This window comes from Medicago truncatula, chromosome 2, assembly GCF_003473485.1.
Source record: "Medicago truncatula cultivar Jemalong A17 chromosome 2, MtrunA17r5.0-ANR, whole genome shotgun sequence".
Taxonomy (NCBI): Eukaryota; Viridiplantae; Streptophyta; class Magnoliopsida; order Fabales; family Fabaceae; genus Medicago; species Medicago truncatula.
The window spans coordinates 16,991,060-17,017,452 of record NC_053043.1 but is presented as its reverse complement, the minus strand read 5'-3'; the positions used below and the strand labels follow the sequence as shown (position 1 = coordinate 17,017,452).

The 26,393-nt window shown below is 33.2% G+C and overlaps 1 protein-coding gene across 1 annotated transcript; it reads right to left on the bottom strand.

Moving 5' to 3' along the window:
• Positions 1-24,585: 24,585 nt before the first annotated feature.
• On the bottom strand, positions 24,586-26,393 carry LOC25486413 (putative F-box protein At3g16210). The gene is made up of 2 exons (XM_013607977.3): positions 26,262-26,393; positions 24,586-25,928 (listed from the first exon to the last, which is right to left on the bottom strand). The coding sequence occupies exon 2, from the start codon at positions 25,917-25,919 to the stop codon at positions 24,687-24,689; it is 1,233 nt and encodes a 410-aa protein (XP_013463431.1). The 5' UTR covers positions 25,920-25,928; positions 26,262-26,393; the 3' UTR covers positions 24,586-24,686.

Genomic DNA, 26,393 nt, shown 5'->3' with positions numbered 1-26,393 from the left:
TTGTTTTTTTGTCGGAAATGTTTCTTGAGCAAATTGTCGTTTGAGTTATTGTGATTACTCTTTGTATGACTAAGTGAAGTTGTATGAATGAATGATTGTATTGGGTATGATGTTTATCATGAGATGTGTATGCTATCTTACTTAGAATGTAAGGAATGCTTGAAATGGTGAAACTATATGTGATAGTTGATGTTAAATGACAATGTTGATTATTGATAAGGCTAAAATATGGTTTTAGTCCCTGCAAATATGCCTCGTTTTGGTTTTAGTCCCTGGTAAAAAAATATTTTTTTTAGTCCCTGCAAATATGCCTCGTTTTGGTTTTAATAAATACAAAATATTTTGCAGGGACCAAAAACTACAAAATTCGTTCAGTTATAATGTGCCACGTATGCAAATCATCACAAAAGTGGGGTCAGGGATTATTTTCAAAAACAAAACATTTTTGATTTATTAAATCCAATTCATGTGAGAATAAGATTCAAAATAAATTTGTCATTCTTCTTGATGAAAAGACAAATTATTTCATTTATTGAGTATGAATGTATTTATTAAAAAGTTATTTAAACCCATTTCACATATAAGAATATTTATTTTTCACATATATGATCTTAGACCAAAAAAATACTCTTTGATTTTTTAGTGTGAAAGTTTTCTACGCTTTATTTACCTTATAATCAAACATTGATTTATTAAATCCAATTCATGTCAGGATAAAATTCAAAATAAATTTGTCATTCTTCTAGATGAAAAGACAAATTATTTCATTTATTGAGTGTGAATGTATTTATTAAAAAGTTATTTAAACCCATTTCACATATAAGAATATTTATTTTTCACATATATGATCTTAGACCAAAAAAATACTCTTTGATTTTTTAGTGTGAAAGTTTTCTACTCTTTATTTACCTTATAATCAAACTTTGATTTATTAAATCAAATTCATGTGAGGATAAGATTCAAAATAAATATGTCATTCTTCTTGATGAAAAGACAAAATATTTCATTTATTGAGTGTGAATGTATTTATTAAAAAGTTATTTAAACCCATTTCACATATAAGAATATTTATTTTTCACATATATGATCTTAAACCAAAAAAATACTCTTTGACTTTTTAGTGTGAAAGTTTTCTACGCTTTATTTACCTTATAATCAAACTTTGATTTATTAAATCCAATTCATGTGAGGATAAGATTCAAAATAAATTTGTCATTCTTCTTGATGAAAAGACAAGAAGAAGAAGAGACTAGCAAATATTGTATTGTTAAAGTCGGCTGTTGTATAAAACTTTTTATCATCTGGGACAATATTGGCTGCTTTTAGAATAGCATCTAGATTTATTGGTTGTGCCCCAGTGTGATTATGGGGCCACAGGTGAAGTTTAGCATGGGAAAGGCTAATTTTTCCCACCATGGGAAAGTTAGTTTTTAACCATTAGATCAAACTAAGAACACATCCTTACCATACTCCCTCATCACTAGATTTTGTAATTTTATTATTTTAAAATTATTTTTTTAAAATAAAAAATATATTTCGAAATTAAAATAAACATATAAAAATAAAAAATAAATTTAAAAATATGGAAATTAATTTTCCAAAATTTTAAAAAATATAAATAAACTTGTTTTCAAAAAAATTTATTATGATTTTCGAAGATTTAATTAAGTTTTTTGAAAAAAAAAACTTGCTCAAAAAAAAAAAATTGGAAAATTAATTTCCAAAATTAAGTTTATTTTTTATTTTTAAATGTTTATTTTAATTTTGAAATATATTTTTTGTTTTTAAAAAATGGTTTTAAAATAATAAAATTACAAAATCTAGTGATGAGGGAGTATGGTAAGGATGTGTTCTTGTTTGATCTAATGGTTAAAAACTAACTTTTCCATGGTGGGAAAAATTAGCCTTTCCCATGGATTCGAAAGTTTGTTACTCCATGCTCATAATTTGGTTTGCATTTGTCTGTTTTTCTAGTTGACGAAGTACAAAAAGTACTCGGCCATTGTTGTGCAAACATTAAAAAATCGTATGCACAAAATGCTATCGAGGGAGACAATAACAAAACCACTAAGAAAATGATGAGAAATTCCATTACTAAGTTTTAGTTTAAAATGATGAGAAAACCAATGGTTTTTTTGGTTTAAATAAAAGTGACATTTTACATGGGAAAGGTTAATCCTTTTCCACCATGAGAAAGTTGGATTCAATGATTAGATTAAGTGAATAACATATTTTTAACATGCTCTTTCAACACTAGATTTTTCTTCACACTATCTTCCAATAATTTAAAAATTCAGATAATTCATTTTCAGAAATTAAAAAAATTCAGATAATTTTTTTTAAATTGTGTAATTCATTTATTGAATGTTAAATTTTTTTTTTTTTAAAATTAAAAAAAAAATTCCAGAATTTTATTTCAAAAACCTTATTTTCCAGAATTTTATTTTCTTAGAAAATAAAAAACTTCAATTTCAAATTTTCTTTTTTAGGATTTTTATTTTATTTTTCAGAATATCTTATTTTATTATGAAATAAAAAAATATATTCTTTTTAGAAAAATAAAAACTTATCTTAGTTTCCAAAATTTTATTTTTATTGAAATAATTTTTTTTTTTCAAAAAAAAATTATAACATCCAATAAATGAATTATAGAATTCAAAAAAAATTATCTAAATTTTTTTATATTTTTTAGATTTTTTTTAATTTCTGAAAATTAATTTTCAAAATTTATAAATTGTTGGAAGATAGTGTGAAGAAAAATCTAGTGTTCAGAGAACATGTTAAGAATATGTTCTTCACTTAATCTAATCATTGAATCCAACTATCCCATGGTGGGAAAGGATTAACCTTTCCCATGTGAACACACACCTTAAATAAAGGGGGACATTTCACATGGGAAAGGCTAAAATCTTTCCACCATGGGAAAGTTTATTTTGACCTTTGGATCAATTAAAGACCATAATTTTACAATAGACTCTCAACATCAAATCTAACTATCCACACCCTACAACCCAGATCTGACTTGCATCCATCTTCTCACTCCCTCTCACCACCGCTTTCTTCCTCTTTTTGCCAGTCATAATGCCCATCCTAAGAAAAATTTAATTAAATCTCCACACTTTTAAATCCATTCATATTCATGTATTTGTTGCATGTAAATTACAGTTTAACTTACCATAATTTACTACCATAATTGTTCAAAGATATATTCATGTATTTGTTGCATGAAAATTGTAAAAGAATGCTAGCTGGATTGAAACAGTACAAACACAGTTGACAAAAAATCAATTTTAGACGGTTCTTACCATTTTATTTTTTTTTGTTTTGATAAATCCTAGTTGGTTCTCTTTTTTTTCCTGACACAAACCTTGTTAAATCTTAATGGTCCATTTATTTAATTGAAATTCTAAATGATCAAAGATAGCCTTAACAATTGGGGTTGCGATTCTCGGTTGGTTCTTCAATTTTACAGTAAACCTGTAGCAATGAATTTCATTCATCATGAAAACAAAGGAAAACTAACAACGGTGACCCATTTAACACTGAAAATTGAAGTAAACAATGTAGAAAGAGAGAAGAAAAATATGGAGAGCATTTTGTGAAGCTTTGTATCATTTAAGTTGTTTGAATGGTAGTCACGATTGGTATACGATATACACAACTGGTGGTGGGTGAATGAGTCACGAAGGAGAGAGAAAAAAATCTGATGTTGAAAGTCTATGATAAAATCATGGTATTTAGTTGATCTAATGGTCAAAAAAAAGTTTCCTATAATGGGAAGATTTTAACATTTCCCATGTGAAATGCCACCTAAATAAAGTGCAAAGATTTTAAAAATGGGGTAGTTGCAATGGGAACATGTAAATCGTAATATAAAATTAAATGGAAAGAAAATTAAAATAGTTGACTAAAAGGTAAATAGGTAAAATAATTGTAAAAAAAATATTTCTTGCTTTCTTTATGATCTTAGATCAACTTTTTTTTTCTTAATCTAAAAGTTGATTAAAATATTTCATTTATTCAGTGTGAATGTTTTTATTAAAAAGTTATTTAAACCCATTTCACATATAAGAATATTTATTTTTCACATATATGATCTTAAACCAAAAAAATACTCTTTGATTTTTTAGTGTGAAAGTTTTCTACGCTTTATTTACCTTATAATCAAACTTTGATTTATTAAATCCAATTCATGTGAGGATAAGATTCAAAATAAATTTGTCATTCTTCTTGATGAAAAGACAAATTATTTCATTTATTGAGTGTGAATGTATTTATTAAAAAGTTATTTAAACCCATTTCACATATAAGAATATTTATTTTTCACATATATGATCTTAGACCAAAAAAATACTCTTTGATTTTTTAGTGTGAAAGTTTTCTACGCTTTATTTACCTTATAATCAAACATTGATTTATTAAATCCAATTCATGTCAGGATAAAATTCAAAATAAATTTGTCATTCTTCTAGATGAAAAGACAAATTATTTCATTTATTGAGTGTGAATGTATTTATTAAAAAGTTATTTAAACCCATTTCACATATAAGAATATTTATTTTTCACATATATGATCTTAGACCAAAAAAATACTCTTTGATTTTTTAGTGTGAAAGTTTTCTACTCTTTATTTACCGTATAATCAAACTTTGATTTATTAAATCAAATTCATGTGAGGATAAGATTCAAAATAAATATGTCATTCTTCTTGATGAAAAGACAAAATATTTCATTTATTGAGTGTGAATGTATTTATTAAAAAGTTATTTAAACCCATTTCACATATAAGAATATTTATTTTTCACATATATGATCTTAGACCAAAAAAATACTCTTTGATTTTTTAGTGTGAAAGTTTTCTACGCTTTATTTACCTTATAATCAAACAATGATTTATTAAATCCAATTCATGTCAGGATAAAATTCAAAATAAATTTGTCATTCTTCTAGATGAAAAGACAAATTATTTCATTTATTGAGTGTGAATGTATTTATTAAAAAGTTATTTAAACTCATTTCACATATAAGAATATTTATTTTTCACATATATGATCTTAGACCAAAAAAATACTCTTTGATTTTTTAGTGTGAAAGTTTTCTACTCTTTATTTACCGTATAATTAAACTTTGATTTATTAAATCAAATTCATGTGAGGATAAGATTCAAAATAAATATGTCATTCTTCTTGATGAAAAGACAAAATATTTCATTTATTGAGTGTGAATGTATTTATTAAAAAGTTATTTAAACCCATTTCACATATAAGAATATTTATTTTTCACATATATGATCTTAGACCAAAAAAATACTCTTTGATTTTTTAGTGTGAAAGTTTTCTACGCTTTATTTACCTTATAATCAAACTTTGATTTATTAAATCCAATTCTTGTGAGGATAAGATTCAAAATAAATTTGTCATTCTTCTTGATGAAAAGACAAAATGACGATAATCATTAGATAACCCTACAAAGAGAGAAGTTGGGGTTCAAATTCTCATCTAAACGATCAGTTTAACAATTTTGACATTTTCTTCGGTTGAACTAAAACTTGTATATAAATAAATATATTTTTCTTTTACAAAAATACATATTTTATTATTGAATGTGAAATCATTTTTTTTATTTTTTGTTCATAAGAGCTGTCAAAACGGGTTAGCATGTATGGGGCGGCTCACCAACCCGAATAAAATGTAGGGCATGGACCTAAAAATTCTAGGCCGAATGTTTTCATGGCTTTTTTAGCTCGATCCGTAAAAACATGTAACCCGTTCGGGCTAACTCGTACGGACTACGTGTAGACCGCGTTGAAAAAAGGTTACGTCTATCACTTTTCCACCCTGTGGCTTTTCTCATAGGCCCTATTTTTTTTTTATTCCAAAATACTTTTTGTTTGGATTATATAATCCAAACAACATTTCATATTATATAATCTGAACAGTATAAACATTGTTGGAAGATAAAGCACCTTATAGATGTCCATGCAGGTTTCAATTAAACATGTTTTTCGGATTATATAATCTAAAAGCCATTAAAAAATTCGGCTTATATAATACGAAAAGTGTCAAACACCACAGAAGAAGAAAATTGTGGTTTTAAAAACGGATATTTCATATTATATAATCTAAAACGTTTTAAAAATGTTTGGATTATATAATATGAACGATATTAGAACATAAACATAGTCTATTTTTGCTCTTATACATACAAATGATAAATCATTTGATAAAAACATTCATTAGTGAAATTATATTAAAAAAAATATACTTTAATGGAAACGATAAGAAAAAACACAACTTTCAAACATAAAATTAAAAACAAATTGTCTGTACGTTACAAACCAAATATTCAAACATTAAATTTGTTCAAAATAGTACAACAGCACTATGAAACTATTGGGTAGCCCTAGGAACCCTCTTTCCACCACACCACTGTCCACAATGGATAAGACATGGTCTCTGATACGACCTAACCTTCCGGTTAGTTCTAGAAACCCATGCTCTCCCTCCTGCTCAACAATAATCTCATGAAGGGCCTCCTGCTCGACTTGCCTTGGGATAGGAACATCCTCGTAAAGAGTTATGAGGTGCGGATGTGAAGTGGTATAAGTTTTTCTTGTGTAACCACGTGCTTCCTCAACACCAGTAAGAGGATGATGCCCCAAGTACTAATCTCTTAGTATATATAGTCAAGAAAGTGCACATAACGGCGACTAATCTCCCTTAAGGTCATTTTAGAACTTGTATTCTCATGTGGATTTCTAGGTACAGTCAGGACATATACCATGCCCTACGTGTTCCGTATCTGAGCCATCCAGAGTAAAGACTGATCAGTTCGAATGGACATATATATCGGACAGTGTTCAACATTTGGGCACATGTAAACACCCCTTAGATTCAACACATCAAGATGTTCTCTCTAAGGATCTAGTGCAGCCTGACCCTTCAACGATAGAAATTCACGGCACGTGGATTTCGATTGTTGTCATATCCACCCATGTATCCTTGACATTGATTTCCCCTGAAGTGTTGAAATAAACAAGCTTGAACTACATAAACAATATATAAGTATACAAACAATGAACATACGGGTGAGAATTATTATTTATTTATATCTGCAACAAAGACAAGTATCGTACGAGATTTTTTCCCTTATAATGGGCGACATTGTTAAGCTCCATGTGCAAGGGCAATTGCTCCTCATTCATAATTAGGTCCAAGCTCCAAGTCTTTGAAGTGCCTCATGTACGTCACATCCACATAATTTGTGCTTTTGTTAGTGAATATTTTGATACACACCCAATAGAGAAAATATATGAAGAGAGACTGGTTACAAACAAGTGCTTCGCACGGGTTGAATAACGTATTTTGTAAAAAAATTGTTCCAAAGAAAAAATGAGTTAATTAATGAATGTTGCATTAACTCGGATATTCTAAATAAATCACTTTTACTGTATTTTAAAAAAAACTTTGTTATAAAGGAGAGATGAGTAACTTAAGGGAAATAGCTTCATTTTTCTAAGAAATTGTTTCCGTTCATAAATGTGAAAATCAAGCAAGCATATTGCACAAAAATCAGCTACTAACCAAAAAGGGATGTTTGCCAATACTTACATCAGACAAAATGAAAAGAACAAATGACATCCCAAAGTCGAGATATTTTAAGATTACAGTCCAAAGTGATAGGCCAAAATAGTAGAAGTTCAAATAGTTCAGCAGCAAAGATCTATTGTGGAACAACTCGAACGTGCAAGTTCTTCGGTGACTTTCCGAGATCAAAGATGAGCTTACCACCTTCTTCCATCACACGTTCTCTGCAGAAATTGAACCAATGCCCACCCAAGTATTTTTCATAGCTTGCTCTTTCGGCGGTAATGAGACGACACTTATACTTTCTCTATGTCTGGTAATCAATGAGAGTGATTGTTTTGCACTTTCCTTTCAAAATTGTTCTTGACACCTCGTTTGGGAATGCTAAATAGGGAAATAACTGCAATATTAGTCTAATGCATATTAACATGGATAAGATGTATGAATATATAGTTACATATAAGTTATAAAATGAAGGTAGCATAACTGATTTTAAGCTAAAGAAAATGTATTATGACTTATAATTTATCTTCCTATAAAGTCTAGATAAATGCATGCATGTGGATTATATGTACTCCGTTGGCCAAGTAAAATTGTTGAAACAAATGAAAATTAAGCATCAATCCCGCATGTGCATTTATAGCTAGCACCATTTGACATTGATGTCTTTGAACATTTGGTGCAACTCTCATAATACCATCCAAACTAGTTAGGATAGAATTTAGTTGTTTTCCAAATAGGGATGTAGTATGTATCCTAACACAAATTATGCACATGAAATAAAAAATAATGCAATATGTATTTTTAATTTGTGCGTAAAAAAATTCAAAGCATGTTTATGCATAAACAAAAAAACAGACCTTGACTAAGTTTATAAATTCAGCAATTGGCCTAACTTGAGACAGATTAGAAAAATCGTTGTACGAAATACGTTGAGAAGAAACCGAACTCTGACTTAAGTTCTGACTGAAGCTTTGACTCTGAGCTTGAGAAGTTTTAAGGCCACGACAACAATTCAAGAAACATGGTCAAAAAACAATCAAATCAGATTGTGAAATAATAAGTTACTCTAACACTATATTGTGAAATCATAAGGCAAACTTACTAAGTCTTAAACTTTTCAACAACCGGATGATGTAGGTTGATGAGCAGCCTCGAACCTGACCAATTGTTACATATATTTGGGTTGCCATTGACTACAAATTGGAAGCAAAGAACTCAAGGTAAATAGATGGTAAATGACAAAACTACGAAGTATTTTTCCCATAGTGTTACATCAATCATATTTTCACTGCATAAGAAAATACATCTTTCAGGTCATTATCAAACTTATACAAAATCCTATCATCTGATGCTGACAAATTAGAAAATAATACCTTTTATGTTTCGACAAAATGTTTGTACACAGTTTCTTTCCAGTCCCAATTGCCGTTGTCTTGAAAATCTTATGAAGAAACGCGATGATTTCTTAAATAAAAAAATTTACATCTATAAGAACATTATATTCGGAGAAAACACAAAAATAAATTAAAGCACATAACTATATCATATAAAACGTCAGATTTGAATTTTGCATCTTGAATTTCCTTAAAATACTTAAAGCGAAATTAATGAGGAAAAACGTTAGTTAACTTGTCATACTTGTGCACCTTTGTACCATAACCAAAAACAACATTAAAGGGATTAAATTTAATGCCATTATCAAACACATGACAACTATACAAATTATAAATCTTGTTTTCCTCGATCAAAGCCTTCCAATGCTCCAATTCTCTATATCGAGTTATTACATGAACTCGATCACCCTAAATTTGAGAAAGAAACCAAAAAATATAAATAAATCTAAATGTACACTAATAAGTAACATTAATAAATCATAAAGGAATTCTATAACGCCCTGTATAATTTTCTAGAATTTTATACATAACATTATAACTTGATACTGGATAATTAAAATAACAAAGTTGAATTATAGGGGAAATTAAATCTTTTCCTTAAACATAATTGCAAGGTATAGTTTTCAGGGTATACATAAATGAAATTCATAAGTTTACATAAATAAAGTTTTTAAACTAATCTTGAAGTCTATTCTTCAAGTGACAACTTTGATTCTTCATCAGCCTTTACCTGTCTGTCTAAGAAAAACGTGAGATGAGACCTACTTGTCTCAGTGAGTTTCCTACTAAAACCATAAATGCGGGCTCTAACTATAATTTCATATGTTCTTGTTATACTTCTATAACATCAATAATTTACAGCAAGTATAATATAATTTGCAATGTCTTCTTGACGGAATTATAAAGGTGTGACAAACATCACGTATTGGTCATTTTAGCTGGTGTGAATACTATTAAGTGTGAGGGTTTTTAATAGTATTAATAGAAAATTAGCAAGTGTACTAACTTATATCGAAGTAATAAAATTTATAAGATTCGTATTTACAGGGACTGTTTCAACTTCTACTCGGTAGTATTGTAAAATGGGGGGGGGGGGTTGCACTGAGGCAGTTGGTTTGATTTGCAAGTTAAAATAAAATGGTTAAGGTAAAATTGGTCTGAAAAATAATTTGGAGAGATGACTAGGTCATTCAATTTATCTGCTCATCGCTCATTAACAACTTGTTTCTTAATTCTACGAATGCTATAAAGTTTATGACAAATTAACAAAATAGTTTAGATCAATCCCTTGATCTAAGAGTATAGATACTTCCGAGTTACACGCTAGTGTCAATAGTCATATAAAATCTTGAATCAATTATATTGGTGCACTGAGGCAATTGGTTTGATTTGCAAGTTAAAATAAAATGGTTAAGGTAAAATTGGTCTGAAAAATAATTTGGAGAGATGACTAGGTCATTCGATTCATCTGCTCATCGCTCATTAACAACTTGTTTCTTAATTCTACGAATGTTATAAAGTTTATGACAAATTAACAAAATAGCTTAGGTCAATCCCTTGATCTAAGAGTATAGATTCTTCCGAGTTCACGCTAGTGTCAATAGTCATATAAAATCTTGAATCAATTATATTGGGTCAGAATCATAAAAGCATTAAGAACGATTTATACTGAATAAACTAGAATGACATTCATAAAGATTAAGAGTTACAGGTTAGATAGTCATGAGCTAGAACAAAATCATCTATGATCTAATCAATGGAAATTAGCCACTCATGATAAAAGAATTTAAACAACAAGGTTAAAAGAAATTACGATGAGAGATGTTTTTACTCATCAAATTTCTTCAATCCGTGATGCTACTCTTCTATATGCATGCTTGCGTTTTTGCTTCTGCCTTTCCTTCCAGTGCGTGCTCTTTCTCCAAAAAATGTGAAACCTAGCTCCGGTTGTGCCCAATCGTGAATGTCCACCGCGTTGTGTAGCGCCCCTTTTTATATGGCTCTGGCACTTATATTTGCTTCACATATTAACCTTGTAAATTCTCTTGGGTCCACAGCTTATGCATAGCCAAATACCCCAAATAATCTTACTGCTATTTTTCTACTCATAACTCCGTTTTCTCATTAGGCTAGACAATGCCACATTAATTTCTTCTCATTCTCTTAAGCCGTAAAAGCATGTTATATCAATTGACCATAATAATAAGAAAACACTATTTGACTCAATAAAACAGAAATGATACTTTATTTAAAATGGCTCCCAATTATATAATAAATTAGTAAAAATTGACTAAAAATTCAACTAAAAATGACTCTAAAAATAGTGTATGATTGACTGTCATCGGTATCCAACTACCGGTAATGCGTTAGATATAATAAAATAATACTAATTTATTCCATTAATTTATTTAATAACAACCGACCATTCTATCTATAGAAATATGAATGTTGCTTAGGTCTCGCAACTTTTGAACACTCTCTTTTTTCGCTTTCTTTCTCGTGAACTGTCACCAAAATCTTAGTTTCTTCTCCTTCTGCTAAAGAGGGGTGATTTTTGGTCAATTTTTGACCCAAAATCACCCCTCTCACTCGTTTTTCCCTTTTATTGAAATAAGTGATTTTCACATTTATTTTGTTTTTTATCTTGTGATTTCATCGTCTTCGTGCGACGTTGGTTTGTTCGTCGTCTTTGTGCGACGTTGTTTGTTTTTCTTGTTTCTCTCAGGTATTTGATCGGTTCAGATTGTCAGATCAACTTCGATCCAGTGCAGATCCACCATTCCTATGCCGACACATGCCGAGGAAATGCACCATTCCTAGGCCGACACATGCCGAGGAAATCTGTAAAGTCAAAAGGCCAATGTCAGGCCGCCACGTGTTGATGTAAACTGAAAATTGGAAGAAAACAAATATATTATGGCAAACATTAGAAACGAACCAAAATACATATTATAACAACAAGCTAACTCCACCAACTGATCTATCAAACACTTTTGCCTTGTTTTGTTATTGATAAATCTAAAATGTTAATAATGCATACAGTTTCACATATGCATAATCCAAAAACACAATCTAGGAGTTGAATTTTTTACAAGTATGTTTATGACGTTTAAATATAGTCTTAGATAAAAATTTTGGTTTTTTGTACTAAGGATGAATCAATTAAGGATTTTTGAAACGCAAAAAACTCAAATAATAAAACAACATAAATCTTGACATAGAAATTGAATTTTTGTAACGCCCACACTAAACTAAACGTATCTAGAAAGTTTAGTATGTGCATTATCTTTAGTACTAGATACATTAAAATTTACAACATAAATTCTTCGAATGAATATTTTATACAACAATGCACGTTCGTACAATCAATAATACAAACTACTCGTCCATAAACATGGAAAATACATCCTTGAAATCCAAACATCCTGCAGCGGGTACGAACGAACACTTGATGAATATCCATCCGGCTACAACTTGCTAGTTCTTGCCACATCAACCTGCTTTATCTCAAACAAATAAGGATTGGGATGAGACATAATGTCTCAGTGAGTTCTACCTAATCCTAGGCTATAGGTAACCTCGGGAAACCTATGGTCACCACGTGTCTACAATACAACCTACCGGTTGATTATACGTGTGTGAGCTTGCTTGCCTAGACGGTCGTGCATCGTAGATCTGTTGTAGATTCTTCACATCATAACTCCCAAGTCTATCTTACTTTACATGTCATGGCGGTCGAGGGAACCTAGGACCGCTATGTCGTGATACGATGAACGCATCGAGACCTAAACATAACTCATTCATGACATGTTCCTAAACTGGACGATCAGGGAGTCTCTAAAACCGTCGTCAATGTATCATCTTTACTTGTGCTATTGCATACACTTATTCTCGCCTTGAAACATATTGTAATCATATACATAATCATGTTCATTCATTATGTTAGGAGTTAGCGTTGAACAAACAATGTTATCTTGGTTCATTTTACGGAGTGCATCGGGTGGAGTAACCCCGAGTACATTCCCTTACTTGACCGATGAAAACCTAGCTAAGGTACACCGGACTCCCTCAGTGACATGCAGGCCTACCTTGTGGAGCGTATCCTGTTTCCCTCGGAGAACCTCTCGTATCCCCCTTGGCGTGGATAACGGAAAGACACGACACCTACATCTTACTTTATGGTCTTGACCATATATGTTAACTTGTCTTAGTACTTGCTTACTTAATCTTGTTTAATCATAATGCGGAGACTATTGCTTATCAATGCCCAACTTAACTTGCTTAAGATACATTGCTAACTTTCTAGTTTCTCGATGATCTATGTCGAGGCTCTATGCTTTCCTCATTCTTAGTTCATCGCTACCCGAACTAAACATGTTAAACTCTCTTGTGTCATTCTTGCCGTATATGATAAGATTTCCATGATTTTCATTTCAGAGATCGTTTGATGTTATTTGCATTGCTTAGATGTTGTTTAGGGGTTATAAAGTTAGAAAACATCGCAAGAAAGCCTCGGATTTCACTACCGACCTTTATATGAGTCCAAAAGCCATTTGAAAAGGGTGGGAAGTCAGAGACTTTCGGGTTTGTAGTGCAGATTTTGCATTTTCACCCTAAATTCGCCAAATCTTGATCCTGCAATGCACATTACACTTCCAGCAACTTATATAAACTTTATAAAACATTTTGCATGGCAATTTTAACATACAGTTAGCAAAGGATGAACATTGGGTACTAAAATTTCTATTAAACTAAACTTAGCACAATACATGTTTTTTTGCTAGAATCACACAACCAAAGGTAGGTTATCTATCTAAGAACTCACCTTAACATATTCTTGAAATTGATTCAAGATCCAAACTTCTTAGTTCAAACCCTAGCTCTTTATCTTGCTCCAAGAATGTCTTCAAGTTACCATCCTCTTGTACCACTTCTAATTCTCATTTGATCTTGCACAAGACATCACCCAATTCATGCTTGATTACCCATAAGAACAATTCTTGGAAGGTTGATGCTTTGGAGGAGGGAGGTGGGGCGGTTCTAGAGAGAAGGAGGAGAGAATTCTTAGCTCTCAAATGTTTAGAGAGAGGAAGTCCCAACGCAAAATGAATAATCTTTGCTCCAATTCACTTATATCCACCTTAGGTGAAACTACTACAATGTCCTTGGTCTTTAAACGTTCTCATTCCAAGACTGATCAATAAACCTGTGTTTAGCTGACTTTACCTGGTAAAACATTTTCCGTCGTACTTGAATTTCATGAACAATTGTCATCTCATACGTTCGATAGGTATCATTCCAATAACTGACGAGTGAGATATTACAATTTTAATGCGTTTTTTGAAAAGACATATATAAACTTATATAAAGATTGAGTAATAAAATTTCTTAAAAATTTATAATTAATTCGTCTCTCGTTTTTTTTTTTTTTTTGTGGTGACCGAAGCTCGAACTCCGAACCTTGCATATATTATGCATTGTCCATACCAGCTGAGCTAAGCTCACGAGGACATTTGTCTCTCGTTTAAAGATAAATAAAGTACTTTGAGAAATTTTATTTTGGGGGAATAATTAATATTAAAACTTTTAAACATGGAGGAGTTTCTTTTGATAAATCATAAAATAAAATGGAAAAAACACTATTGGATTTTATTTAATATATATCGTGGAAAAGATATATAGAACTAATATGATTTAAATATGGAACGTGAAAATAAATGGAATGTTTTTTTTTTTTTTGGTACAAAAATGGAATGTTAATATATATATATATATATATATATATATATATATATATATATATATATATATATATATATATATATATTTGCTCAATTGCCATATTCATTTGGGTGACACGTGGTGACATGGATAGGGTATCTCGCCAATTCATTTGGCTTGAATGGAAGAAAAAAAAGTAAATGTCAAATCTCAAACTTTAACAAAAGGAGAAAAAAATTTAAAAAACCTGTCACTCCATTTCATTTGGCGTGACAACTCACCTCAGTCCTCTGTTACTCATCAATATCCTATTTATCTCTCTTCATTTATCTCTTCTCTTTCTCACTTCAAGATTTTTATTAACTAAAAATATTTATAATTAACTTTTATTAAAAAATCTAAATTAATAATTTCATAATAATATTTGTCTTTAGAAAATATTGTTTTTTAAGGAAGTATTATTTAGCTTTACAAATATTTTTTTAAACTATTATTTATCATCGCTGATGTGAATTATTCTTAACCGACTCAATTATGCGTCATGCATGTCACATCATCAAAATTGATGGGACCAAAAAACTTTGTAGACTTGATTAAGAAGGGATCAAAAATTGATTTGATATGTAAGAGAATTAAAATTAAATTTTATTTAAATTTGTGTGTTCAAAGGCGAATTAAAATTAAACAATTTATTTAAATTAGGGTGATCAAAGGTGAATTTAAACCAAATTTTAATTAAATCATAATCCTTAGTGTAAGTCGATTTGACAAACTATCCATTAAAAACCTAGTAAAGATGGAAGGACATCACTCTGACAATCAAAACGGATCCTCATTTTTTTTTTCTTTAGTGTAAGGCGAATTAACTTTTTTTTTTCTTCAACTTTCGTCATCTTTTTCCAGCATTTACTTGATCATCTTCATACCTTCATTAACACAAACCCAGAAAAAAAAAGTATTTTTTTTTTAAAATAAAATCTATAATCATCAATCAACAACAACGAGATCTAACAAACCGTTGTGTATGAAGCATGAAAATGTGCAGGAACTTATTTTATGAGAAGATTGTATGATTGGGTTTAGGTTACTGTTTTAGAAAGATTGCAAATTCTAAAGGTGAACACGTCTTTCCCATAGAAATCCAATCGATTGAACTCAATTCACAGACCACTTCTCACATCTCAGTTTCAATTCACACACCATTTTATGAATAAGCTTTATAATTTCTTAAATTTTCTGGAATATTAATTTTTTTGGAAATATAATTAAACATATTGAACAACATCAATGGATAACAAGTGTGAACTTTTATTTTAAGAAACCGGTGGTGATACTCATGGAGATTTGACATGATTGAGGCGTATCCGTCTATGATGACTTTCAAGACGAAGGTTCCGGCAAATTTTGTTACGAATGTGTTCTCGTTGTGGTTGACAGCAGCGTCGTTTTGCGGTGGGTAGGGTGGATTGGCCGGAGTTTGAAGTTTATTGGTGATGGTGGTCAGTTGAAGAAAATGGTGAAAGAGAAAGAAGAAAAAATAAATGGCAGGCAGACCATAAAATCAATGTTCTTCTCTCAATCTTGTCAAATCAACAAAATCCATAATGGTTTGTTTGATCTTGTTGTTGTTGATTGATTGTTATGGATTTTGTTTAAAAAAAATTACTTTTTTTTTCTAGGTTTGTGGTGATGAAGGTATGAAGATGATCAAGAGAATGAGAGATGATGATGAAGAACTTAGCGCTTAGATGTAATGAGCTATGGCTTCTAGGCTCTTCTAAGTTTAATATGGCATACAAGCTGTAACGCCCACTTTCGTTTAATCGTTTATTTAATCGAGTTTAGGCGATTATATGATAATTATATAGTATATGCATGATTTTGGTATGTTTTGATGATTTGATCGATGACGTGTTAAGTTATGAGTATTGAAGGATTTGATTATGATATGAGATTTATTTTATTGTTAAATAAAATAAAGATTTGAAAATAATATAAAATATTTAGTTGAGGGCTGTTTTGATATTTTAGATAGTTTTGGGGGAGGAAGTGAGATAGGATAAGTTATTAGAAAGAGGTATAAATAGGAGAAGACCTAATATTTTAGAAACTCATTGTACGTGAAAACTTTTGGAAAAGGGAGAAAAAGCTTAGAAGGGAGAAGAGCATAGAGAGAGCTGCGATTTCTTCATAACCAGGTAAGGGTGAGACTAGTAATTCAATAGCATTGATTGTTGTAATTCTGATGATTAATTGACAAAGTTAGGATTGATTTAGAAAAGTTTTGGAATTAGGTTAAAACCCTAAAAATTGATGATCAAACGGTAAAACTTGTTTAGATTGATGTAGAAACCGTCCTTTAACCTTAGAATATGTTTAGGATGAATTCTGGAATCAAAATTAGGCTTTGAACCATGTTGTGTGTTGGATTTTTGAGAAAAACCCTAGTCTGCCCGTGCTTCTGTTCATCGCTCGCCACGGCGAGTGATGATCCTCGCCTCGCGAGTGATGAACTTCATCGCTCGCCACGCGAGCCCCTTTCCTTCGCCTCGCGAGTTGTTTGGTTCAACTCGCCATGGCGAGCAACCTTCCTCGCCTCGCGAGCTTAGGCAGAGTGCATGTCATATTTCGTGTTTCGACCTTTTTAGTTGAATCTTGTATGCCTTTGAGTACCTGAACTTACCTAGTATTGATTAGGAATGAATGTAGGATCAGAGGGAACCCAGAACAAGCTTAGTTTGTGAGTTGAGTGGTGCTCGCCATGGCGAGTAAGTACTCTCGCCTCGCGAGTACAACCAGGATGAACTTGATTATGTGTTTGTGCGATCTGTGTCGCACTTTTTGGTCCAGAGTGAACCCCTAATTGGTAATGAAACCTTATGATAACGTTTAATGCAGTCTGTAAAGCTATTGAGTTAAGTTGATATTATTTGAGCATGATTAAGGTATTATGCAATATGTAAGATATAATTGAAATGATTATGATTTTAGTAAATTGTTGTTGATATATTGATATCTCCTTGCTGTTATGCGACTTGACTATGCTGCTGCTGTTATTTAACTGAGTATGCAATGTTTATATATGAATATAATGAAAATGATGACGTTTTGCATCAAGTTATTGAATGCACATGATTACGATGATTATGATGTTTTGTTCATATGTGTCCATGCATAGCATATCATTGAGCTTAGTCCTCACCACGAAAATTAGGAGCTTTGTCCTCCGCACGTTTTATAGGAGCTTTGTCCTCCGCACGATTAAAGTATATTAATACTTATGATGACGATTGGTACCACATGCATATAAGGAGTCTAGGAGCATTGTCACATTGTCATGATTAAGATGCCTTGTTGATAATGAATGGATATGTGATTATGTGATAAGTGTTATTTGATTATGTTATGTTGTTTATAATGATTGGTTATATGATTACGTGATAACTGTTTAGCATTTATGCAAAGTTAATAATGGAATGATTGATGTTAATTTATGATTCGCAATTACATTGATTAATGTTATTTTATTATGAAATCTCACCCCTTCTGCTTGAAAATGTTGCCCTTCGTATGGGTAACTTGCAGGTGATCGTGCTTAGTGTGCAGTTGCTTCGTGAGTTGGCCTTGCCTTCACTGTGTCGTCTAGGTCGCTCTGATACGTAACGGGATGGGGTTATATGCTATAACATGCTTCATTCTTTTACGTGAACTGCTTATGTTTTGATAAACTCTTTTGAGATACTTATTGGGCCTGCGTGCCAAAATCGTTTTACGAATTATGATTATGATTTTCCGCTGCTATGTTAAAGATAATTTGTGAAGGTTAAATCATTATTTAACTGTTTTGGATTACGTTTCTATGTGATATCCCGTTTATGGTTTTTACTCTGATAATTGTTTAAGAAATTTGCATATTGGGAAAACGGGGTGTTACAATTGGTATCAGAGCAGGTCGATCCGTCCGGTCAATTAGAGAGTCGTGTCGAGTCTTAGTAATATTTATATTACTATCTTATGTTGCTGTTGCTACTTTTGTAGAATATCCGAAATGGCTGGAAGGAATGATGCTGCGTTAGCTGCTGCTCTTCAAGCTGTTGCCCAAGCTGTGGGACAACAACCTAACGTGAATGCTGGTGCGAATGCTGAAGCTAGGATGTTGGAGACGTTCATGAAGAAGAACCCTCCGACTTTCAAAGGACGTTATGACCCTGATGGAGCCCAGACGTGGCTTAAGGAGATTGAGAGGATTTTCCGAGTTATGCAGTGCACTGAAGATCAGAAGGTGCGGTTTGGTACTCATCAGCTGGCCGATGAAGCTGATGACTGGTGGGTTGCTATTCTGCCTACCCTCGAGCAGGAAGGAGCTGTGGTGACTTGGGCTGTTTTCAGGAGAGAGTTCCTGAGAAGATACTTTCCGGAAGATGTTCGCGGGAAGAAAGAGATCGAATTCCTTGAGCTGAAGCAAGGAAATATGTCCGTGACAGAGTATGCTGCCAAGTTCGTGGAGCTGTCTAAGTTCTATCCGCACTATACTGCAGAGAATGCTGAGTTCTCGAGATGCATCAAGTTCGAGAACGGTTTGAGGCCCGACATCAAGAGGGCGATTGGATACCAGCAGCTGAGAGTTTTTCAGGATTTGGTTAACAGCTGCAGGATCTATGAGGAGGATACCAAGGCTCACTACAAGGTAGTGAATGAAAGGAAGGGCAAGGGACAGCAGAGTCGTCCTAAGCCGTACAGTGCCCCCGCTGACAAAGGGAAACATAAGATGGTCGATGTTAGGCGGCCTAAGAAGAAGGATGCTGCAGAGATTGTGTGTTTCAATTGTGGTGAGAAAGGCCACAAGAGCAACGTCTGCCCTGAGGAAATCAAGAAGTGTGTCTGGTGTGGTAAGAAGGGTCATGTTGTAGCTGATTGCAACCGTACAGACATTGTTTGCTTTAATTGCAATGGAGAGGGTCACATTAGTTCACAGTGTACTCAGCCTAAGAGGGCGCCGACTACTGGTAGGGTCTTTGCTTTGACTGGGACTCAGACAGAGAATGAGGATCGTTTGATCAGAGGTACTTGCTATATTAATAATACTCCTTTAGTTGCTATTATTGATACTGGTGCTACGCATTGTTTTATTGCTTTCGATTGTGTTTCTGCTTTGGGTCTTGTTTTGTCTGATATGAATGGAGAGATGGTTGTCGAAACTCCAGCTAAGGGTTCGGTGACTACTTCTCTCGTATGTTTGAAATGTCCTTTGTCTATGTTTGGTCGTGATTTTGAAATGGATTTAGTTTGTCTACCTTTGAGTGGTATGGATGTGATTTTGGGTATGAACTGGTTAGAGTACAACCACGTTCTTATTAATTGTTTTAGCAAGTCAGTACATTTCTCTTCCGTCGAAGAGGAAAGTGGTGCAGAGTTTTTATCTACTAAGCAGCTGAAGCAACTGGAACGCGACGGTATCTTGATGTTTTCGTTGATGGCTACTTTATCTATTGAGAATCAAGCAGTGATTGACAGGTTACCGGTGGTGTGTGAATTTCCTGAAGTTTTTCCGGATGAGATTCCTGATGTGCCTCCAGAGAGAGAAGTTGAATTTTCTATTGATCTTGTTCCTGGAACGAAGCCGGTCTCGATGGCGCCTTATCGTATGTCTGCTTCTGAGTTATCTGAGTTGAAGAAACAGTTAGAAGACTTGCTTGAGAAGAATTATCCTACGCATGATCTCGAGTGGGCGGCCGTAGTCTTTGTATTGAAGATATGGAGACATTACTTGTATGGTTCGAGGTTTGAGGTGTTTAGTGATCACAAGAGTTTGAAGTATTTGTTCGATCAGAAGGAATTGAATATGAGACAGCGAAGATGGCTCGAATTGTTGAAGGATTATGACTTTGGTTTGAATTATCATCCAGGTAAAGCTAATGTTGTTGCAGATGCCTTGAGTAGGAAGACATTGCATATGTCCGCCATGATGGTCAGAGAGTTCGAATTGCTTGAACAGTTTAGAGATATGAGTTTGGTTTGCGAATGGTCACCTCAGAGTGTGAAACTGGGTATGCTGAAGATTGATAGTGAATTTCTGAAAGGTATCAAGGAAGCACAGGAAGTTGATGTAAAGTTTGTGGACTTGTTGATTGCTAGAGATCAGACTGAAGACAGTGATTTTAAAATCGATGATCAAGGTGTGTTGAGATTCCGAGGAAGAATTTGTATCCCAGACAATGAAGAGATTAAGAAGATGATTCTTGAAGAGAGTCATAGAAGTAGCTTGAGTATTCATCCGGGAGCTACGAAGATGTATCATGATCTAAAGAAGATTTTCTGGTGGTCTGGTTTGAAACGAGATGTGGCACAGTTTGTGTATTCCTGTTTAGTTTGTCAGAAGTCGAAAGTCGAGCATCAGAAACCCGCTGGGATGATGGTACCTTTAGACGTGCCAGAATGGAAATGGGATAGTATATCCATGGATTTTGTGACGAGTTTGCCAAATACTCCTAGAGGGAACGACGCAATTTGGGTTATTGTTGATAGGCTGACGAAGTCAGCTCATTTTCTACCTATTAATATTAGTTTCCCTGTTGCCCAGTTGGCAGAGATTTACATCAAGGAGATTGTGAAGTTGCATGGTGTTCCTTCGAGCATTGTATCAGATAGAGATCCAAGATTTACTTCTAGATTTTGGAAAAGTTTGCAAGAGGCCTTGGGTTCGAAGTTGAGATTGAGTTCGGCGTATCATCCACAGACAGATGGTCAGTCGGAGAGAACAATTCAGTCGCTAGAGGATTTGTTGAGAATTTGTGTTCTTGAGCAAGGAGGAACTTGGGATAGTCATCTTCCGTTGATCGAGTTCACTTATAATAATAGTTATCATTCTAGTATTGGAATGGCACCGTTCGAGGCTTTGTATGGTCGGAGATGCAGAACTCCGTTGTGTTGGTTTGAATCAGGAGAAAGAGTGGTCTTAGGACCAGAGATTGTTCAGCAAACTACTGAGAAAGTTCAGATGATCCAAGAGAAAATGAAGGCGTCGCAGAGTCGACAAAAGAGTTATCATGATAAGCGTAGAAAAGATCTTGAATTCCAAGAAGGAGACCACGTGTTTTTGAGAGTCACTCCTATGACTGGTGTAGGACGTGCTTTGAAGTCAAAGAAGTTGACCCCGAAGTTCATTGGTCCGTATCAGATATTGGAAAGAGTTGGAACGGTGGCTTACCGAGTGGGTTTACCGCCGCATCTTTCGAATTTGCACAACGTTTTCCATGTGTCGCAACTTCGAAAGTATGTTCCGGATCCATCTCATGTAATCCAAAGCGACGATGTGCAAGTTAGAGACAACCTTACGGTAGAGACTTTGCCGTTGAGGATTGATGATCGTAAAGTGAAGACGTTGAGAGGCAAGGAGATACCTCTCGTGAGAGTCGTTTGGTCGGGAGCGACTGGTGAAAGCTTGACGTGGGAGCTTGAGAGTAAGATGCTGGAGTCTTATCCAGAGTTGTTTGCTTGAGGTAAATTTTCGAGGACGAAAATCCTTTAAGTGGGGGAGAGTTGTAACGCCCACTTTCGTTTAATCGTTTATTTAATCGAGTTTAGGCGATTATATGATAATTATATAGTATATGCATGATTTTGGTATGTTTTGATGATTTGATCGATGACGTGTTAAGTTATGAGTATTGAAGGATTTGATTATGATATGAGATTTATTTTATTGTTAAATAAAATAAAGATTTGAAAATAATATAAAATATTTAGTTGAGGGCTGTTTTGATATTTTAGATAGTTTTGGGGGAGGAAGTGAGATAGGATAAGTTATTAGAAAGAGGTATAAATAGGAGAAGACCTAATATTTTAGAAACTCATTGTACGTGAAAACTTTTGGAAAAGGGAGAAAAAGCTTAGAAGGGAGAAGAGCATAGAGAGAGCTGCGATTTCTTCATAACCAGGTAAGGGTGAGACTAGTAATTCAATAGCATTGATTGTTGTAATTCTGATGATTAATTGACAAAGTTAGGATTGATTTAGAAAAGTTTTGGAATTAGGTTAAAACCCTAAAAATTGATGATCAAACGGTAAAACTTGTTTAGATTGATGTAGAAACCGTCCTTTAACCTTAGAATATGTTTAGGATGAATTCTGGAATCAAAATTAGGCTTTGAACCATGTTGTGTGTTGGATTTTTGAGAAAAACCCTAGTCTGCCCGTGCTTCTGTTCATCGCTCGCCACGGCGAGTGATGATCCTCGCCTCGCGAGTGATGAACTTCATCGCTCGCCACGCGAGCCCCTTTCCTTCGCCTCGCGAGTTGTTTGGTTCAACTCGCCATGGCGAGCAACCTTCCTCGCCTCGCGAGCTTAGGCAGAGTGCATGTCATATTTCGTGTTTCGACCTTTTTAGTTGAATCTTGTATGCCTTTGAGTACCTGAACTTACCTAGTATTGATTAGGAATGAATGTAGGATCAGAGGGAACCCAGAACAAGCTTAGTTTGTGAGTTGAGTGGTGCTCGCCATGGCGAGTAAGTACTCTCGCCTCGCGAGTACAACCAGGATGAACTTGATTATGTGTTTGTGCGATCTGTGTCGCACTTTTTGGTCCAGAGTGAACCCCTAATTGGTAATGAAACCTTATGATAACGTTTAATGCAGTCTGTAAAGCTATTGAGTTAAGTTGATATTATTTGAGCATGATTAAGGTATTATGCAATATGTAAGATATAATTGAAATGATTATGATTTTAGTAAATTGTTGTTGATATATTGATATCTCCTTGCTGTTATGCGACTTGACTATGCTGCTGCTGTTATTTAACTGAGTATGCAATGTTTATATATGAATATAATGAAAATGATGACGTTTTGCATCAAGTTATTGAATGCACATGATTACGATGATTATGATGTTTTGTTCATATGTGTCCATGCATAGCATATCATTGAGCTTAGTCCTCACCACGAAAATTAGGAGCTTTGTCCTCCGCACGTTTTATAGGAGCTTTGTCCTCCGCACGATTAAAGTATATTAATACTTATGATGACGATTGGTACCACATGCATATAAGGAGTCTAGGAGCATTGTCACATTGTCATGATTAAGATGCCTTGTTGATAATGAATGGATATGTGATTATGTGATAAGTGTTATTTGATTATGTTATGTTGTTTATAATGATTGGTTATATGATTACGTGATAACTGTTTAGCATTTATGCAAAGTTAATAATGGAATGATTGATGTTAATTTATGATTCGCAATTACATTGATTAATGTTATTTTATTATGAAATCTCACCCCTTCTGCTTGAAAATGTTGCCCTTCGTATGGGTAACTTGCAGGTGATCGTGCTTAGTGTGCAGTTGCTTCGTGAGTTGGCCTTGCCTTCACTGTGTCGTCTAGGTCGCTCTGATACGTAACGGGATGGGGTTATATGCTATAACATGCTTCATTCTTTTACGTGAACTGCTTATGTTTTGATAAACTCTTTTGAGATACTTATTGGGCCTGCGTGCCAAAATCGTTTTACGAATTATGATTATGATTTTCCGCTGCTATGTTAAAGATAATTTGTGAAGGTTAAATCATTATTTAACTGTTTTGGATTACGTTTCTATGTGATATCCCGTTTATGGTTTTTACTCTGATAATTGTTTAAGAAATTTGCATATTGGGAAAACGGGGTGTTACACAAGCAGTCTCTCTTAATCCTTTCACTCGTGCTATGCTTAAGGACAAATTCATATTTAACAAACATTTTGCACTCTCATACTTGTTAAGGATCAGAGATTTATAACATTAGAAATAAAAAGTAATATCATTCTTACATAAAGTAGATGTGATTTTGAATAAAAAAGTAAGACTACAAAATAAAATTTATAAAGATAGATCTATAATATCATCAGATAGCTTCTAGATTTGTAATGTACTTAATAGCAATTATAATTTATGGACATAAGAAGGCAATAAAAATACAAGGTAAAATACTTCTAACCAAAGTCATAAACCTCCAATTGGGAGAAGAGTATCCTTATAAATTATTATCTGGCAACCATAATACTTGTTTCCTTTAACACCAAGCTCTTCAATCATTTGGGTATTCAAATCAAACCAGACTATTTCATTATCATCTTTTCTGAAGAATATATGACCATTCTTCCCTGCTCCGATTGGACGTTCAATGCCAAGTAATGGCTCAACAACAAAGACTTCAACCCATGATTCCTTCACACCAAGTTCACCCAAGATTCTTATGTGAAAAGTAGTTGTTTCATCATATATTATGAAAGCGATGAACCCATTTAACAATGTCAAATGCAAAAGAGAATAACGTTCAACTATATCTGAGGGCAACGGTGTTGTAAGACACACCTCATTACACAAGTCAAATGACACCAAGCATGGCTCAACCTCATAACAATTACTGCCATCTAGTATACTCCACCAATGACACACTCCATCCATGTACAATTTCTCATTTGCATGTCTACATGGCATTTCAATATCAAGTTTCCTCCAAGAATTACTTCTTAGACTATATATCTCCCACATACGGTCAACATCTAAATATTCTTCCTTTGGCTCATCTACACCAGTATTGTCGAGAGATAAATCTTCATCCCATGGCTCATCTACATCCGTTATTGGATAGTAAGTTAACCACCAAATCACTTTATAATCATCACTAACACGATCATAACCAAAACCATTAAAATAAACTATAGGGTCTACATAACGTGATTGAGACAATTGAGACAGAAAAGGGCTGGATGGAATGACTTTGAATTCATCTGTATTGGGGTTCCAAAATACACATTTTGGGTCACAATCTTTTGCAAGACAGAGAGTCCCATTAACACTAGTTTGACTCAAAATATCAATAAAACGATCATCCTCATCAAATGGAGGAGGCCAATCTAATTTGACCATAATCTCAAACCTCTCACCAGAAAGTATATACAAAGTATCGTAAAATGCTTCACCGGGCAAAGGATTATTTGTAAGGTTTAGGAGGATAGAAGTGCCATCATAATAAGAATGATTATTAGAAAGGAAATAGTTGCGATACATGGTCATGAAATGAAGGTTTTCAAACAAAAAGGCCCATGATTTACGTACGCATCCAAATCGCTTCAAAGATTTTAGAGGTAATGTTGAAAGGACAGAGAAGACAAGATCTTCAGGTATATTGTTGCTAACCTTAACATTTGTGGCAGACACGAATTTCTTCATCTCCAAAAGCTGAAATACCAATTCAAACAAAAAAAATATCAAGCAAAATTCCTTTGTATCATGACTATAAAGTGGAATAAATTACACGAAATTGAGGAATTCTAAAAAAATTCACAAAATTTAAAACATAACCATTTCAATCAATTTATTTGCCAAGAAAAAAAAAGAAAAGAAATTGGTTATAAAAAAGATCAATTCAGAACACGCAGATACAAAATTATAAATCCAAATTCATTATAAATCAACTTAAATTCTTAGCATCTTTGCCAAATAAAATTTTGTGGGTTATGAAGCTAATATATCAAATGGCAAAATTTAACAACAGGGATGAGAAACACTCACCAAAAGAAGAGGACGAAAAACTGAGAAGGGTGTCTTGCTAATCACGTTACGGATCGAGAAGTGGTGAATTTCTGTATGAGAGAGATGAGTTCGTTGAAGTCAATACTCTTTCAACTTCTATCTATTTTATTA

Bases quoted from the DNA above. Each gene is read 5' to 3' on its own strand.
- LOC25486413 (XM_013607977.3), bottom strand. From the start codon at position 25,919: ATGAAGAAATTCGTGTCTGCCACAAATGTTAAGGTTAGCAACAATATA.